Genomic DNA, 19610 nt, shown 5'->3' with positions numbered 1-19610 from the left:
TCAAATGGGTCCGGGAACAGGAGCTGCTGTACATCAAATAGATGGACACCAGAGAGGTCTCAGTGTGCTCCACCACCCACAAAGCATTCAGTGGTCAGACTGGGACGAGGAATATAAAGGACAAGGAGACTGGAAAATGAAAGAAGGTCATCGCAGTACCTGATGCTGTGACTGACTTCTGACAGTTAAGTGCCGATTATTCCATGCACAGTAGCACCATCAAGTGGTACAGAACCCTTCTGTACCCCTTTATAGTATATAGCTGCAACAAACAACAACTATACAATGAGCACTATTCAACAGCAAACATGAAGCCCATAGCTTACCTAAAGTTCATGGAGGAGCTGGTTGCTGGGCTGTCTGGAGTGTTATGGGATTGGCCCACCTCAAAACAGAGGAGCAGATTGTTTTCCGATCTGCATAAGGACCAGTGGGGTGGATGAGGAGGAGCCTGAGGGGGCTTCAAAGGACACCATAGGACAGGGTCGGTACCACCGCCAAAGGATGCAGGACACTTACTCTCAGAGGTGATATTTACCAAAATATGAAGACAGCACAAAAATGTATATATTGTCACATTGTCCACTAAAAAACACCCAGGAAAATATCCAGCAAATGGTTGTAACTCAATGAAGATTATGTGCATCTGCACCAAACTTCAAATGAAACTCCAAAACACCTAAATAAAACTTTTCACAATATTATTCCTTGGTTGACTATGGAGGTACTCAAGTTTTTTTTTTCTGTGCAATTTACAATTGCTGTACATGTCAGAGGTCACACGCATCTGTAGCAACTAGGGGTTAAGTGTCTTGCTCAGGGACACAACGGTGGATGGGTCACAGTGGGAATCGAACCCAGGTCTCTCACACCAAAGGCATGTGGCTTCTCCATTGCGCCATCACCTCCCCATAAAGAAGAGGTAAGGAGCCCTGAATGATGTGATGTATTGATACTGACTGAAACAATAAGCTCAGAATCGGCAAAAATATAAAACTGTTCCAGCTTTTCTTTGTCTATGTAGGTTTAAGAGTGTCGCATCAGTACTGATAATCCAAAAATATATGATATATAATTATATCGCTATGAATATGATAAGTATGTTTACTTTTGATACTTGAAGTGCATTTTGTAGATAAAACTAAACTCTTGCAGATAAAATGTAATGACATAAAAATATATGACTGCACCCCTGAACCAATGTATCTGCTGTTATGTCTTGGGGGACTACTGTGTTTTTGACATATAAATTAGAGGGATTAAAATTAATGATGAATCACTGGACTACACAGGGCAAAGAATCATTTTAAGGCACTCAAAAAGTGTACTCTTAAATTGAGATCATACATGTTTAAAAATATTCTCAAAAATAAAAAGTCACAGCACTGAATTAATAACATTAATTTTCCAACATACATAGTAAGAACAAGAATTTATTTCACAAATTAATTTAGCTGTGTCAAATCAAAAATATGTTAAAGCATTCTTGGTTAAAAATTTTTTTTTCTCTAGTTGTGTTCCACTGCAACTTTAATCAGTGCCTTTTCTTGTTCTTTGTGGTTGGTGGCATTGATGTCACCCTCAGCATCATCTTCCTCATTAGGATGTGACAAGACATCCATCATAGAAGGGAGGCTCCCACCATGCAGGATGCCTTTACCCCTCTGCAGAAGACTGTCGAGACCATCGCCCAGAGAGCCCTTAAGAGGTAAACACTGTTTCTCTCCAGGAGTGTCAGCAGCCTGGGTAATCTCAAGATCCTCAGCACTCATCCTGCAAATATGGGCAACATTTTAAGTTCAAGTCTTGGCAGTGGTTGTCATTTTACTGGACTGTGCAGCAGCAACAAAAGGTACTAAAAATTAAAAGGTATAATTAGTTTACCTCATGTCAAAGGTGGAGCCTTTGAAGGCCGGTTTGTGAGTCTCTGCTGCTGTTGCCAGAGTGTAAGGGACGGTGAAATTTCTCTGCGCCCAGTGCTTGTCCTTCACAATTGGAGCCAGATTCTGGTACATGTCATCTACAGCCAGCATTGACACCTACAGTAGAGAAAAACAGAATTAAAATGACATTTAGCAATCATTTCAGGTGTTTAGAGTGGGGGTTGGGGGGGGGGGTTCAACCTGAATGTTTCGGTCAATCAGCTGGTTGGTTTCAAAGTCATCATCGTCCTCGCCAAACGGATTGATGATCAGCTCCCCCACCTACAGAGTGGAAACACATAATGACAAGATCAAAACAACATCTGTTTTTCTACATGTGAAACATGAATGTGTTTTCATCTTACCTTGAGCCAGCCAGTGTAGAAGAAGAACTGCAGCAGGGTGAAAACAGGGACGTACATGTCAATTTTATGATCCTTGTATCCTTTCTCAGGGTTCAGAAATTGTCGGCCAATCACACAGAAGGCAAAAAAAGAGTAAACTGCTATAGTGACTACCTGCACAGATAAAACACAAGGCAGTGATCAAGTCAGGTTTGTTGTGAATTTTGGATGCATTTTGTGTAAAATGTGTGGCTGCATTTCAAACAATATATAATGCTAAAGAAGAGAAATGACCATCAAATTAAGTCAAAGTACATTTTGTTGATCTTGTTATACCCTTCAGGCTCCTGACTGTACCTGAGTGTAGACTAAAGGGATGCTTATCCAGTCATAGTGGAACAGGAGGCTGCACTTGGCTCTGTAGTTATTCAGCTCCTGCAGTTATACACATTTGTAATGTAAATATAAGTTATACAGAATGTGTAGAAATACTGGGGCTGCAGATGGTCCATTCAGGATTTAAAGTGAATGCTTACATTTCTCATTCCCACGTTGTTTACATGGTAAGTGTAAAGTATTGTTGTTCTGTGTGCAGGGAAAAAACCCACTCACATCCATCAGCAGTCTCAAAGCGATGTCATCCCTCACTCGACCCTCCTCTCTTGCTCTGGATGCCAGGTTTGAGAACCAAGTCAGAGGCATCCAGTACTTGTTGAAATCAGAGTGCAGCGACTCAAACTTCTTCAGCTCGTGTGTTGTCATAAATCCTGCACAGAGATGAATCAGTTTGGTACCACATTCATGGATGTAATACATTTTTGTGATCCAAGGAATTTTATAATTCCTTTAATTAAAATTTTATAATATTATAAAATATGATTATTGCTGCTGACTGTTGCTAAACCCCTCAGCTCTGGAACTCCCTGCCTGAAGATCTGAGGCTGCAGAAACACGTTTAAATCACTTCTCAAAATATGTCTTTTAAAAAAAGCGTTTTATTAATTCTGTTATTATTTCTAACATGCCTTATCTGTTAATAATATTATTATTATTTTTATTTTATATTATTTAATTTGCCTCCTGTAATGCTTTAATCCTGGTTCAACCATGTAAAGCTTTTTGTAACATTGTTTTGAAAAGTGCTGCATTAGCAAATGTGAAAAAGGTATAAAGTCCACTCCACAAAAAATCAAAATCAAAAAATCAAAAGGTCAGGCACTTACTTAACCAGAGGAGAAAGAAACATTCAACAACATCTTTTACTTAAGCAACAGTACAAATATGGAATGATAAGTAATTGAAACACAAATTATTTTAAACCACTGATTACTTCAGTATACTGAATTTGAATTTTCCCCTATCAATACACATACATCTGATCTTATCTACTAGGCAGGCTATAAACAGGCAAAAATCTATTAATTGTTGTGTTTTGTGTTGTGTTTAATTGTCTCTGAATTAGATCTTAATAGCAGCTGGTTGAACTGCTTCATCTTTTTTGCTGGGTAGATTGTCTCATATTTTAACGAACTGCATTTTGTCCTTCATTCCTCTCCACTGTTGTTCTTACCAGCCTCCACAATGTGCTCCAAACTTGGAAAACGCTTGTGAACTCTTGTGCTTATGGAGCGGAGAATAAGAACTGAAGATAAGTTGGCATATCTCATGAGTGTTCGTCGCAGCAGACGACCCCTCTCGTCTGCCCCGTGGACGTTCCCTGATACCACCATCATCAGGTTATCAGGCAGCGGGAAGCTGGTGTACTGACCCCACCATCGATTAAAGGCCTGGCTCACATAGAAACCTGGGACAAAAAAGTATTAACTATGGAGACTTATCTTCAGATTTGGCCTGCTGTAAGACAGAGCCAGTTCAATCAGACTCACCCAGAACAAACAAAACTGGGATGAAGTTGGTGTTGGTGAACTGATCACAGTAAAGGGCAATGCGCTCAAACAGATCCTGCTGCTTTGGTGTGAGCATAAACCTGTGAAGATAATAAAACTTCCACTGATGACCACAAACACTTGATTATACTGCAGCAAACGGGAGAATTAATGAAGTTAATTTACCTGTAAAACAAACTGAAAAACAGATAAACTGCACAAAATACCAGAAGCTCTTTGTAAAGCAGCCTGTAAATGCTTCCCTTCCACCTGAACAGGAGCTTGGAGAAGCCGCCAAATCTCGCATTGGCCACTTCAAGTGTGTAAGAAACTGTCATGTCTGGGTTTTATTGTGTGTTGTAACAGCAGAAAAGTCCTGCAAAATATCACAAATTCATGTTGTAATTAATTTCTCTAATCATGATATAACAACACCAAAAAATGTGTCTTACCTATGAAGGCAGGCGTATCACCTGTTCCTGTGCTGAATCCCGCTGTCCTGAGAAGAAGAGTTCTTCCTCTCTGTCTCAATTTAAACCTCTCTATTGTGCTGTCATAAATTAACATTTTAAATTTATTACCTGGGAACCTGACGCCCAAGAGATACACACCTACAGTAACTGAGCACAGGGAAACAACGTTTAATAAAGTATGCCGTGTATTTTTCGTCACAGCAGTTCCCCAGTGTATTGATTATTGTTCACCGACATTCCTTTTGAGTTGATTAAAGTTGATCAGACAGTTTGTGTGTTCTCACAGAGCCGATGAGGCTCTGTAAATATCCAAAATCATCAATTTAACCCTGATGGTTGTGGATATAACAAATATTTTCATTATTACTTAATCTGCAGATCATTTTCATAAATTGTTTCATCTACAAAATGTCAGGAAATAATGAAAAACTCCAGTCACAAGCTGAAAGAATAAAATAAAACAAAAATAGAGCAAGAACAAGTCATCAATAATAGATTATACATAAGTTTATATATAGTACTTATTAAAACCTGAGAATATTTAAAAAACGAATAAGCAGAAAAAAGAAAAAGAAAAACATACGTATATTTCATACATACATAAACCAACCTGCACACACACATAAATACACATTTACCCAAATTGAATAATGTTATAAAATAAGGATTACAATAAAAATATGTATGTAAATAAGAAACATTTATTAAATAGTTGCAGATTTATTTTCTGTTGGTTTACTATTTGATTGTTACTCTTATTGTTTCAGCCCCATGCAGTGTTGCTTTTTATGCTCTCAGGAGCAAAAATTATAGTTTGCTTTTCATGCATTTCAGTGTAAAAATACACTTTCTGTATTTTCAGAGGTCATAGGAAAACAATTATAGCTCAGGGACTCAAGTCCAGGACAACATTTAATTTGATGTAGATCTCTGAAGAATGGTTACTTCTTTACAAGCTTTTAAATCCATTCTCTTTTAATATGAGGAAAGCTAGTCTGGCTGTCAGTGTTTATAAACTGGTTATTTGGAATTTGGGATACATTGCAATCAACAGTGTTTATGTTTTTATTTAAGTTGTTATGGCATATTTATTACTGTTTTTCACCCCTTTGGGCTCATGTGCTATATGAATCTTGATTATTCTCTTTATATTTCACCAAATTTCTCTATGTTATTTGTTTTGGAACCTCTGTTTGATGTTCTATGTGGTCCTGCTTTCTTCACTTTTTAGTCTCATTGTAGTCCTTCCCTGGTTCAATTGTGTTAGGTTGTGTTGATATTTGGTGGGTAAAAAACGATATTTTGATATTAACATGTTTCTAAACATCCACGCTATTTCTGTAAGCATGTCTTTTCTAGATGCTATCAAAATCAGGTCAGTACTTTGGACTTGTCATAGAAGAGAATCTAATGCCCCGCCATAGAAAAAACATAGACACAGACTGATTGCACAATAGAGGCTTTTCAGTGTTATTTACTGTTCTAGCCATCAGTGATAACAGCAGCCTGAGCAGAGTGATGCAGACAGACAGTCAGATGGGTCCATCCCACACATATCTCAGCCTTTGTCATTGGCTGCTAAGCTCTGCTTACTTGTTTGCTTTTCACATCGTTACAACTGTCTATTGTAAATCAGACTCTTTTTTCCAGTCATGGTTTATCCTCTGACGCTGTTTGCTCTCCCCTGACAGGATCTTTATTAGGCCATGCATGTCCTCCATCAGAGCCTGTCAAGTGATCACCGCGGACTTCCCTTTTCTTTGTCTGAATCTGTGTCACTCATGCAACCGCAGTAGACTCATGAGCCTCACACTGTCTGGATGTTTAAAATCATTGCATCTATTACCCATAGTATCATGTATTCATCATCATACTAAAGTACTCATGTTTGTTTGGTTGATATATGGTAGTTTCCATTCCTGTCACTAGATGGTGCTCTGTTAATATGCAGCAGCGCGCTCAGCCTCAGCCCTGTGGCCTCACGGTCTGTTTATCTCATAAACAAAGACACCCAAAGGCTCTTTTATTGACAGAAAACATTAAAAGGGCATCAAACATGTTTAATGCTGTGTAAGTAAGTAGTTTTAATGCTCATTATCTACGAAACTATCAGCTTTTAGTACAGCATACTTTTTCTGAGATGTCTCTTGTTTAGCTGCCATGATTTTTTATTTTTGTACTTAAATATGGCACAGCAATATATTTTTATATCACAAGGACTTTCCACTTTTATGTTTGTATCACCATCCTGTGTAAATCTGGAGTCAGAGGTTGGTCTGTGAGCTAGATGAAATACACTCCCAAATTTGCATCAATGGATACTCCAACAACTGTTCCTGCACAGCCATTTCCTGGCCTCAGCTACTGGATCTACTGGTTGGGGCTCAGGCCTGAAAGACAGAGTGAGCAGCTCACTACTGATCTTTTGGGTAACCCAATGCGGCAATTACAACTTCCCACAGTGAGTGAAATTAGAGCTCAAAAGAAAAGTGGGATTTCAGGTAGCTGGGGCTGGTCTGGGTCATTGTCGGGGCAGAAAGAGCTGAGAGGTAACAGAAAGAGCTTGAATGACAAGATCTGGAGCATGTTCTCAAAATTGCAAAAAGCTAATGACACAGTTTCCTTTTTTTCATTCCTCTCTTGTTTATGGTGTTAGTCTTCATGATCATTATCCTTAGGCAAAATACTTGAAAAAAGCATAAATTTTTTCAACAATATTCAAACGTTTTGTATACCAAAAAAATATAATGACGAAAATCAGTGCTTTTATTAAGTATCATAGCAGTAACACATTGTACACATTGTATTGTAACAGAATGATTATTAATGCTACTGTACTGTAATTTAGTAGCTGTTACTGTAGCAGTTTAACCATTTCTGACAAGATACACTGCCATCAAACACTCCATAAGGCCTAATTTCACTTGAAACGTACACACTCACCTTTTCTATACTGGCAGGAATGAAATTCTGGTTCAAATGAATTATTTGTTATTTATTTATTATTTGCTGGCCTGAAAGTAGATGCATTTAAAAATATTCAAGACTGAAATTTTAAATACCCGCTATGTACAAGGTTTTAATAAACTATTTGCTAAACCCATCCAGTGCACCATCATAGCATAGCTACCATTATAGACACAGCAGGCCTGTCAAATTTTGGATAATAATGGTGCTATAGTGTGGTGTACCCTTTTTTAGCCTTTCCAAAATTAAAAAAGAACAAAAGTATACATGAAAAACCAGTTTGTTTATCTGCTCTAATGTAGGCCTACGCCTTAATCGTTGCCATTCCCGACTATAAAGTAAGCTAAATACCAAGCGTTTCTTCCAAGGCAAAGAGCACATCATTAACTTACTACATTATGCTTAAGTATGTGAGCTAACATTGTCTTTCTGCCAGGGACATTTGTAGCTTTAGCCTTATTTTTTATTGTTGCATTATATAATTTATGTAGCTATCAAGTGCATATTCAAGACCCTTTTATACAAATCTCAGTTTAAAAAGTGTTCTGGAAACAATAAAAAGTCAGCCTGAGAGAGTTGTTTTAACCAATTAATGTTGTTAGCTTAATCAGCTAACCTAGCTAGCTTAAGCTGATAAAAATCCAACAGTGACGTAGTTTCAGCCTGCAAAGTTGCCAGAATAAAAAGCCTGCTTTTGTCAGCCCACAGTTTCAAAAATCGCAAAGAAGTATGTGAAATCTGTCACTGTTCCTATGTGTATCCTAAAAATAAATACATTTAAAAGAAAATACATGACTTCAGTGACTCAGGGCTATGGCCCTGTTTACAATGAAATGTTATATTTCTGTGCAGAAATTGTACAAAATTACAAAATGCAACATTCACTCATTTCTCTGTTTTTCTTTTTCACTGTTCATAAATAAAGCTTTGATGGAAAATACGTGAAAATCCGTCTGGGATTTTTTTTAAATTCCAGGAAGTTCCACACCCTTAGCTGCACCCACTCCCTTTGTCTCTCTACTGAACACAAACCAATTAGTATTCAGAGCCAGCAAGTGTGAGAGTGGGACGTCTGTCTCTTTTCCACATCTTTGGTAACAACGGAGTGTCTGCATCCTGCACCTCCACCATGACCATGATATTCAGTGTTGTCTTTTGTGTACATGTCCTCTCCAGTGTTATTTTATTGTAGCACCACTGCAAAGAAATGCTGGTAATCTCACTTTACTAGACCCGGCACTACAGATATTTCCATCTTAAACTAGAATTCAACAGCGTTTAGAGCTGACCACCCTGCCATTTACCAATATAAATGCACATTTTTGTATGTGACGTAAAGCATAAGCAAGCGTCTGTCCTTTTATCCTTGCTTAATAATGACATAAATTTAGACATCTTGTCTAAGCTTTACATTCCACATTTCACACTGAATTAAATGTGAGGGATTAGTCACTATTTAGCACCTACATGAATGTGCAGCTAAAGGTGACGGAACATCCTGTTTGCAGTATAACACCTAAGTCCAACTGGAATGCATATAACAATCACACTTGGGTGAGGTAAAGTAAATACAAAAGCTTGGTTGACCTACAGTAATTAAACATAGACATATAAACATATGCCCTGCTCTTTGTAATAGACATGAAAACAACATGAAGAGTAGCATTAAATAGAATAAATGTCTTTGTGCCTTGCAATTTTCTTCCAGAGCAAATATGGGGCCTCCCTTTCAAACCATCACTGCGTTCCTCAGGTCCCACAGGAAAAAGTCTGGATTAAATCACTTCCTCTTACATTGTGATACTACAGTGGTCAGACCAGGCTGTCTTTGTGTCATTATATAACTTGCTTTTTTCTGTAACACACACACATAAACTGTTTCTATTTAGTGCATTTAAAGGAATAATTTGACATTTTAGGAAACACTTAATTTTACTTAATTCATTTTCTTGCCGAGAGTTTGATGAAGTGATACTCATTTGTGAGTTAATGGACCTGGACCCAGAAGGTGAGGCTGGCTTAGCATGAAGACTGGAGGCAATGAGAAAGTTAAAAATCAGCCCACAGACACTAAAGGATTTAAATGGAATCGCTACAGTCTCGTTCAGTTAGGTGAACAATACCTACCTTAACAGTTCTGACCTCTGACTCCAAAATGGAGGACGCTATCCTAGCTTACTAGCTGTGTTGCGCTAAACATTTTTATTCAACCTCCTCTGTCAGTGTACAAAAGAGACAGTTATGAGACAGGTCTCAATGGTACAAATACATAAGAAACACATATTGTCCTGTTAGCGACCCAGCTCATGAACTTGCACAATGACTCTCTTAGCAAGCTAGTTCCTGTCGTTCAGAGAATTGTCTTTACTCAATTAAATGATGAAGAGAACAACCCACTACAGAAGAAGACAGGTATTGTGACTGACTAGAGCTAGCTTTTGTGTTAGCAGTTAGTTCACCAGCTAGTTTTCCAACTAGCCTTGCAAGCAGTCACTTTGTCACCAAGCCGACCTTTAAAGGGTGTATGTAGGCATGATTTCTAAGTTGGATTGAACCAGGCTAGCTGTTTCCCCCTGCTTCGTTATGCTAAGCTAGGCTAACTCTGGCTCCAGCTTCGTACATAAAGCCCCTGAAAACTTGGTTTCAAAACAACAATCAAATTTTAAGTTAAAAAAATATCCTTATGTGTTTTTTAACAGACAAAAACTCAACCACTGTGCTTAATCAGGGCTGTGTGGGTTTGGTTCAGACTAGTGAGAAGAGCACAGATAACAACACAAATACAAAAATTTCTTGTGTGAATTCACTTAAGCAGAAAAATATTTGCGCTCATGTAAGACCGCATGACTAAAAGTAAGAAGTTGATTTAGAAATTAGGTTTTAAGGGCTTTTAACACACAAACATGTGATTGGTGGAGATTTTCTCATCAAATCTCGTGATCTCTTATCAAGAAAACAAAAGTGTATTTCCCAAAATGTTTCACTATTCCTTTAAGATGCCGTCACGAGAGGTCAACATTTTCATACTCGCCATGATCTGAGTCCTCCAGTTCGATACCTGGCACCAGGCTGTAGTATTCAGTTGACTGGGTCAGGTAAGCCTTCTCCCTGTCTGCTGAGTCTTTCATCACTTCTGTCACACTGACTGTGTCCAGCTCTGTCTTGCTGGCCCCGTCTGGCTCCTGGGAGCCCTGCTTCCCCTCTGTGGAGCTGGAACAGTGTGACGAGACTGGGGGAAGAGACTCCACTGAGCCCATCTTAATCTCCACCTCTTCATAAATGTCCCTGGTGCTGCCCAGGAGGGCGGATGCCGGGCGCAGCAGCAGCTGGTTCTTCAGGATCCCTTCATTGCCACAGTGTCCAGCTTTATTCTGCTCAGTGGCTGCAGGTTGCTGCATTCTATGATGCTTCTGGCCATTGCAGTTGGAGCTGGTAACTCTCTTTTTGGGGGTGCTTACAGGTGCTTCTTTCTTCTTCCTCCCACAGCACCAGCAGAGCACCAAGGCAGAGAGGATGAGAAGAGGGAGCACTATAAAGAGTGCAGTGAGACCAGCCGGGCGGCACACTTCATTAAGCCTCATCGACCACACAGTCCTGCCGGCAAGGTGTCTGGGAGAGACGCAGGTCAAGTTCCCCACCAGATCCTGCAGCTTAGTGGTCCTATTAACCTTCCTGCCTTCCTCCAGGCCTTCCAGTAACAAACAGGAGCAGTCCCAGGGGTTCCCATCCAGCTCCAGCCTTAGCAGACTGGACTTCTCCAGTACAGAGCCTGGGAGGAAGCGTAGCTGGTTTCCCTGCAGATCCAGCTTCTGGAGACTGTCAGAGTCCTGAAGAAAGCCCTCAGGAAGCTCCTGAATCAGGTTCATGCTCAGATCCACCTCTGTCAGGCTGAGCTGGCTGGCTAGAAACTCCCTTGGCAACGTTGTTAGTCTATTATGACCTAAGTAAACCTTCTGCAAGGTAGAGGCCTCTTTGCCATTCATATCAATAGAACTGATATTACAGAAGGACAGATCCAGTGTCTCTACGTTTGTTTCATTAGTAAACACAGACCAGCGCACATGGCTGAAAGCAGAGCCAGAGTAGTTCAAGCAACAGATGTCAGCAGGAACCTCAGAGGGAAACTGAGACAAAATGGTGGCTGCTGGACACACACATCCACCCACAAGTCCTGTCTTCACCAGCAACATGAAAATCAGCAGGGTCTGTTGGGAAACCATCTCTGAAACAGAAAATACAGTAAAACAGAGCAGAAAATGTGACTTAATCATCCCCTAGTGCTACAGTAGCATCCCCTGCCTTTTTCTCAGGCAGCCCTACCTGCCTCCTGGTCTCTCTCTCAGTACTGCAGGGAATCAACTTTAAGTAGGCTCACACAGATGTAAATGGGCTTGTAAACCTAGCAACTTCTCTGAGGACTCCTGGTTGCTGTGAGGATTGTGGGAGTTGGCATGGTGACACAGGTCACTGGAGATCAGGAGTCCAGTGTTCGGCTGTTGGGGAGAAAACAGATGCTACTATGACTTTCACATGAAGGCTGTGCCGTTTATTGGCAGATCAGAGTAAAACAAACATTACTCAAAGGTGAAGCTGTAGCCTAGTTCACCAAGCAGGTTGTCTAGTTTAACCATGTAGACTGTAAAGCCCCTTGAATCTGATGTATAAGTCATTAAAAAGACCTTTACTTGACGTTATTTATCAAGTACATGACAATATGCCGGCTTTAACCATGAAGCTAATTTTCATTTGCAAACACACAAAAGTACACATGCTGTATATACAGCATAAATGACCATGACAGGCTTGGAGAAGGTCCTTAAAATAATGTGAAAGTGTTTAATTTCACTGTAATTAGTAGAAATTACCCCTCTATGACTATTTTCATCTAAGGTTTAATTCCTGCCGTGTGTCTAATTGGGAGGCTGTGACATGACAACATTTGGGAAACCCTGCTCTTGGAGACTAATTGCTGGTCACTTCCTAACTCGTATGTACTTGGTGACGCTGCCCGAACATAAAAGCATATGTGGTTGACATAAACAAGGCCTGTCTTTTCAAAAGACATACATGTGAAGCAGACATGGAGAGACAGAAAAAGAGGGAGTGTGTTTGGTCGTAACATCAGACTTCCTCACCCACCACAATAGAGTTGAAAGCTGCTCGACAGTTGGGAGGCAGGAATGTGCTAACTCCCCAACAACAGGGTCAATTCATTACCAGTGGAGGGTTTAGGCAGGACCACCGTTATCAGCTGGAGGGTATATGTGATTATCTAGACCGCTTAACAACAATGAAACCTCACTTCACCTGCTTATGAGAAAAAGGCACTTTGTCACAACAGCAGGAGTGGTGGTGAACTGACTTTAGGCAGAGAGTGGCAGCAAGAAATCATATTGACTCACTTATAATTCCAGCAAATCTCATCACAAATAATAAGCAAACAGAAACAACTATAACTGAAACAACTGATCCACAGGAAATTAACTGCCAACTATTTTGCTAATCGATTAATCTTTTTTCAGCTTCTAAAATGTGACTATTTGCTGGTTTTCTTAGACATCTATTATAGGTCTAATATGTCAGCTAGTCCAAACAATCAATTATTGCAGAAAATAATCAGCAGACAAATCAATAATGAAAATAATCATTATTTGCCATCATTAAAACAGAAATGGAAATCACGGAGGAGCTGTGGCTACAAGTCTGAAAAACTCAGAGTACTTCTACCGATTCACTCACTGAAATAAGGTTAATGTAAAATTCCTATCTATCTCCGGAAGATCTTTATGGCTGCACTGCACTATAGACGTTTTTGTAGACTGATAATTATCTTCGCTCTATGGGAAGAATTACCCTTCGACAACAAAAAGACAAGGTGGCAAAATACAGGGGGAACTACTAAGAGGTGACTGCGCCTAAATCCTATTGTGTGTTTATTTGACAACTTCATTTTAGTCCTCCTGTTCTTGTATTTGTATCTCATGTTCCTAGTTAAATTTAAAATGTTATAACAAAACTTGGCACTATGGTACTTTCAGCTAAATGCTAATATTAGCATGCTAATATTAAAACATGATGGATTTTAGCAGGTATTATGTTTACCATCAACATGTTTAACCATCTTAATTTAGCATGTTAGCATGCTAGCATTTGAATAGCTGACTCTGATGTAGTGTCATTAGTTTTTGACCGATGACCTGATGATGTTGCTAGATGAAAGTTTAAGGTAAATTATTACATTTCATCCTGAGTGGGACATGAATGTCTGTACAAAATGTCAGTCTTGACCTGACCAAAGTGGTGTACTAGAAAAGCTATTTTTAAGTGTGTGGTATCCTCCCATTATAAAGCCTATGGGCTGAGTGGGACTGAGCAGACCTAGCAGAAAGCTTTTTTGGCTTCTGCACTAGGCGAGCAATTTTCATTCAAATGAATAGACACCATCTTTTAATCCAGTATCCAGTTCTTATGATACATCCATGCTGTCAAGCTCCAAAAACACTATTAAATGGCCACGTCTTTCAATCACCACGCCACCAGTTTGTACATATCTCCATGTTGAAACTTAGACGATCAAGTGACTCCTTGTTAACCTTTATGTAAAATAATAATGGGAGCTCCTCTTTAAGAGTCCCGAACAAAAAATAAACACGGAAATAAGAAGAGTACATGTGGATTTTCAGCCTTGACTTAAAATATCTCTCAAACAAATGCAGGAAATGTGTGTCAAAGGAGAGAAACTGGGCCTCGAGCTGACTTTTTGTTGCTTGAAAAAATCATTTAATGTGTTAAAGAGCGCAGAGTGCGGGAGGATGAGATGTCATAGGTATGAACAAAGCTGTATAGGTTACCCATATTAATCTTGTGCATTCTCACATTTAAACCTGCTCAAATAAACTGATTAAACATGTAGTTATTCAGCCAATATCCAGTAATACTCCACATGGCCTTTCCTGACAAAAAAAAAATCCTCTCTGGGCTATAAAGGCTGACACAGTTTACATTTCCGGCAGCAGAAAGCTGAACAGCTTGTTTGTTTGGAATAAATATAAGGAGACCAGGGCACCTAGCATGAACGACAGCCCCCATAGCTGAACAAAGAGCATAGCACTCCAAGAGTAAAATTAATCTCACAGTCACTCTTCTATGAAGATAACATGAAACAAGGATCTTGTAGATTAACATCAGAACACAAAGATATGGATGGTAGTTGTTTATTGTTTTTTTTTTATCTCCACCATCTATTACCACACAGTGTGGTTGTGTACAGACAAAACACTCCAACCATTTAATTCAAAACTCCCTGCTGAATGCTGTGGGTCTGTTTTACTTTTACATGCCTCATTAGCTTGAGTTTAAGGTGCATATGGGTGGTTAAAGATGACAGTTTGAATTCAAAGAGGGAAAACCACCTTTAGATATCATGTGACATAACTAGTATTTTAAAGGGACCTTGGGTTTTAAAGGTTCCCTTGGATAAAAAGTGTCCCTGTAACACATAGACATATCTGACATACATGCATGACATCAACTTTTAAGTTAATATCATGCATGTATTCATTGATATGTCAAACGTAATAGCAAATATTTGCCTTTTTACACATCCAGCAGACACAGAGCAACATTAGCTTGAGGTTGTGTTTGTGTCCACCTGATAAATCCAGTCCAGTATTATCTCTTCTTTTAGCTCAATTTGGCTCTTTAGCTTGCTAGCTGTGTTCGTCGGCGACCTCGTTCAATTAAGTAGCCACGTGATCTATTGTTAATAAAAAAAAGTAAATTGATTATAGCAGCTTTAAATTTCAAATTTATGTAACTGTGAAGATTGCCATAATAGAATGTGTTATATTTTGTTTTAATAATGAGATAAGGGAGTAAAGCTTGTGTTTGCGTTTCTCCTTTGTTAATCTCAAACTTTTAATCTCAAATTTTAGGCTTTGAACTGACCATGCAATGCTCGACCAGATCTTTATAGTATAGATCTTGATAGTACATTATTTGCATGCTGCACTGCACTGTAAAGAGATTTTGTTTAAATTGATAGCTATCAGCAGGCGATATATTCATAGAGGAAAAGAAAAACAGGTGGGTGTGTGTGGTTACACGTAGGTAATAATTTGCACCAATTTGGATACTTTGTTCTATCTTTTCACACCTTTGTATGAGCAAGGTTAGGATAAAGTAAGACTTTTTGTATGCGTCAGTAATTCCATGCATTCACCAGTTAAGATAACTTAATGCCTGAAGAGTCAAACTCCCATCTCTCAGTCTGATAACAGAAACAGACTAAAGGTTAGAGTTGACTCAGCGCTGACCATGTTTCAGAATCTGCCAGAGATCTGCACTCACGCTAACCATTGACAAATGAGTTGGTCTTTGGATTTTGAAACGACACACAACAGAAGCAACACTAGTAGACCTTCACAGAGCCTCACAGCCAGAACTGTGAGAGTGAAGGCCCTTCATCCAAACAGTCGGATTTTCTTGGATCGTCTCCTCTCAGGGTGTTTGTGCCCAGCAAGACGAGCAAGGTTTATATCTGGAGAACATGGATGATCTCACTCAGTAACAATGTGAGTTGCTACATCCTCTCTGGCAGCAGAGTTTCCCCTGAAATAACGGTCTCCTTTCATACAGCTCTTCATCATAAAACATTCTTACATTAAACCAGGGCAGCAGCTGCAGTAGCCTCTACCACAAAGGACTCAAAGGGCATTTTAATGTCCAACAACTGAAAGTTGTGGTGTTTTAAAGGTTGATTCTCTTATTATTTTATACTTCATATAATTTAAATGTAGGCTACTAATTCAAGGCAAACTAAAATAAAAATATTTCAGGATTCAGTATTTTGCCAGGGTAGAGGGGTCTTTTAATCAGCATGTAGCGAAATAAACTTTACAGAACATAATCTGACAGTTGACTGAATCAATAAAATGTAAAAAAAAAAACAAAAAAAAAAACTATTTAATGAGATCATTTTATGTACTTTTTTGGTGTTGTCTGAGAGGGGTGGGGTGGAATTGGCGGGTTGATGACCCCAGTATTGCTCATATCTGGCTACATCTCTGTGCAAAACACATCATAATGGCATCATTTCATTAAATTTCAAGTCAGACCCTGTGTGGATGGTTAAAGGTCTTCTTCAGATATGCAAAAATATGACGTTCCACAAATAAAACATAAAACGATACAGATAAATGCACACTTATAAGGACATAAAAATCTGGATGACCTTATCCTTGCATTGTACTCTATCCTCCTGCTCTCTCTGTCACCCCCCCCCCCCTCTCTAAACCCAGTTGGTCGGCAGGTCCTGCTCGAGGTTTCTACTGTTAATTGTTTCGTCTCTGTAATTACTATTGCAAAGGGTCTAGATCGACTGTACAAGGCTATATGAAAAGTAAGTGAATTGGCGCTGTATAAATAAAAGTGATTTTTAACTGTTCGAGATATGAAAAAGAAGTCCACATGTATAAAGGAAATGTGTTTTCTTACCTCTGATGGGCATGCCTGCTTCAACCCTGTTGCTCGCCGTCAGAAGCTCATGAGACCTGAAACCCACCAGCGGCGGCGGCAGCGTCTTTCTCCGCTCTGCATCCCATCAACTGTCCCGGTTGAACTTCTCCTCTGGATCTGAGGGTGTGTCTCCCTCCGGGCGGAATGTGGAAATAAGGCTTTTAGTCACAGTGTGTGTGTGTGTGTGTGGGGGGGGGGGGGGGGGGGGGGGGGGGGGGGGGGGGGGGGGGGGGGGGGTAATAATGTTTAGGCTACTCATCCACAGTGTTGAAAGTCAGTTCAGTTTATCTGCAACTGAAGATGAGAGATTTGATCCTGCCTGACTTCGGTACAAAGTTTAACCGACCTGCTCTGTGACCACAGAGCGCCCCCTGGTGGCTGAACTAACTTTCTCATCAAACTCTTCCAGGTTGATACAACAGGTCTCTGTTTATTAATATAGGCCTTCACGAACGGGGTTTGGAGCTTCATTATTCATTTACCCCTTAAAAAGAATTAGTGAAAACTCTTTCAGATTAGTCTTAATATGGAACGTCTGTATAAATGTATGTTTTTAGATGTTTTTGCATATAATGCATATTTCACACTGTATAACAAATCAGAGGGGGCCCTGCTGACAATATAATAGAAAAGAGAGCATCAATTAAAAAAGTATGTGAACCCTCTACTTAAACTAATACCACACAAACAGTTAAGTGTTTTATGTTTTCATTGAACACATTGTGTAAACTTTCACAATAGGCTACAGGGTGGAAAAAGTATGTGAACCCCTGGGCTAATTACTTCTCCAAAAGCTAAGTGGAGTCAGGCGTCAGCCAGCCTGGAGTCCAATCAATGACACGAGATTGGAGGTGTTGGTTAGAGCCACTCTACCCTATAAAAACACACCAATTTTAATTTTGCTTGCTTCATGAAGCATTGCCTGATGTGAACCATGCCTAAAACAAAAAGAGCTCTCAGAAGACCTAAGATTAAGAATTGTTGACTTGTGAAGCTGGAAAGGGTTTCAAAAGTATCTCTAAAAGCCTGATGTTCATCAGTTAGCACTGTTGCTACTCTCCCTAGGAGTAGTCGTCCTGCAAAGATAAGGTTAAGATGAGTCCTAGAGTGTCAGCTGAAGACTTATGCTAACATCTCTGTTGACGGCTCTACGATACATAAAACACTGAACAAGAATGGAGTACATGGGAGGACACCACAGAGGGAGCCACTGCTGTTCAAAAAGTTTGCAAAAGAGCACCTGGATATTCCACAGCACTACTGGCAAAATATTTGGTGGACACATGAAAATAAAGTTTAGTTGTTTTAAAGGAACATACAACCTCAACCTCACACCAACATCAAAACCTCATCCCAACTGCTTCTCTCCCTCAGGACTTTGATCGACGGAAAAATGAATTCCAAAGTTTATCAAGAAATTGTGCAGAATATTGCAAGGCCATCTATTAAATCCAAGGGTTCACATATTTTTTCCACCCTGCACCGTGAATGTGTACACCGTGGGCTCAATAAAAACTTTATTAAATTGTTTGTGTGGTATTAGTTTAAGCAGACTGTGTTTGTCTATTGTTGTGACTTAGATGAAGATCAGATCACATTTTATGACCAATTTATGCAAAAATGCAGGTAATTCCGAAGGGTTCACAAACTTTTTTCTGTTACTGTACATGCATTATTATACATATGCTACGTATTATTTTGTTTCTATCATGATACCTATTAATAGAGTTTAATCTGTTTATTCAATAATGTTTATTGTTTAAACAATAACCACAATTTCTGTATTACATACCTGTAACTGCTGTACACAAGATAATATGCAGTATCTACTGAACTTACCATTTAGTGCATGATACTGGCACTTCTGCCCGTATCCCTCCAGGCACAATTCTTTCCTGTCCACCAGGTGCCCTCAGACTTTTCCACCTGTCCCAGTCACCTGATTATCATGTCCACCCGATCACCTGTTTCCACTTTACCTCATCAGCAATGCAGTTTATAACCAGCCCATTTCCACTCATTCTCTGCCTAATGTTGCTTTCCAGTCTTCTGAACCCCACCCCCACACACCTTCTTGGGATGTAGACTGTCTCTCCTTTAATAACCCAACCTGCTTTTCCTGCTTTTTGTTGCCTGTCACCTGCTCACCTGTCAGATTTGTTTGTTTGAACTGCCATCCTGTTGGTAACAGTATATCTATCGCAGTATGTACTGGGAAAATAAAATGTAAATGTAATGTAACTGATTGTAGCATCACCTGCAGCAATATCACACCCATTTATCTGAGGAATGTTATACTCTTAATCAACAGTATAGTTATAATCTATAGTCTACCATGTAATTGTTAACTCATAACCTTTGAAATCTCTTCAGAAAGGGAAGTTACCTTCAGTTCATGTTTATTAGAACCTTTCTTGGATCATAATAACTTCAGCTTTACTGATGTTCCTGTTTTTTATACCTATGACCAATAGATGGAAGTAATAACCAGCACTCAACAAA

At 39.4% G+C, this 19610-nt stretch overlaps 2 protein-coding genes across 5 annotated transcripts; both read right to left on the bottom strand.

The window, feature by feature from the left end:
- Positions 1 to 1454: 1454 nt before the first annotated feature.
- On the bottom strand, positions 1455 to 4989 carry best4 (bestrophin 4). Its single transcript, XM_046052111.1, has 9 exons — positions 4339 to 4989; positions 4153 to 4253; positions 3837 to 4070; positions 2879 to 3033; positions 2624 to 2701; positions 2288 to 2440; positions 2124 to 2204; positions 1885 to 2039; positions 1455 to 1773 (listed from the first exon to the last, which is right to left on the bottom strand). The coding sequence occupies exons 1-9, from the start codon at positions 4488 to 4490 to the stop codon at positions 1509 to 1511; spliced, it is 1374 nt and encodes a 457-aa protein (XP_045908067.1). The 5' UTR covers positions 4491 to 4989; the 3' UTR covers positions 1455 to 1508.
- A 2379-nt stretch (positions 4990 to 7368) lies between these two features.
- Positions 7369 to 19049, bottom strand: si:ch211-106k21.5 (leucine-rich repeat and fibronectin type-III domain-containing protein 5). 4 transcript variants are annotated; one of them, XM_046052603.1, is made up of 4 exons: positions 18948 to 19049; positions 17088 to 17241; positions 11913 to 12085; positions 7369 to 11814 (listed from the first exon to the last, which is right to left on the bottom strand). In XM_046052603.1, exon 4 carries the CDS (start codon positions 11810 to 11812, stop codon positions 10595 to 10597), a length of 1218 nt encoding a protein of 405 aa, XP_045908559.1. In that variant the 5' UTR covers positions 11813 to 11814; positions 11913 to 12085; positions 17088 to 17241; positions 18948 to 19049; the 3' UTR covers positions 7369 to 10594. The 4 variants fall into 4 exon arrangements, with proteins under 4 accessions (XP_045908559.1, XP_045908562.1, XP_045908561.1 ...); XM_046052606.1 differs by having other exon boundaries at positions 11917 to 12085; XM_046052605.1 differs by having other exon boundaries at positions 17088 to 17266; positions 18948 to 18975.
- Positions 19050 to 19610: the final 561 nt, after the last annotated feature.

The sequence above is a fragment of the Micropterus dolomieu genome, linkage group LG06 (assembly GCF_021292245.1).
Source record: "Micropterus dolomieu isolate WLL.071019.BEF.003 ecotype Adirondacks linkage group LG06, ASM2129224v1, whole genome shotgun sequence".
Classification (NCBI taxonomy): domain Eukaryota; kingdom Metazoa; phylum Chordata; class Actinopteri; order Centrarchiformes; family Centrarchidae; genus Micropterus; species Micropterus dolomieu.
The sequence above is the reverse complement of the archived record's forward strand: the minus strand, read 5'-3'. Positions and strand labels throughout refer to the sequence as shown.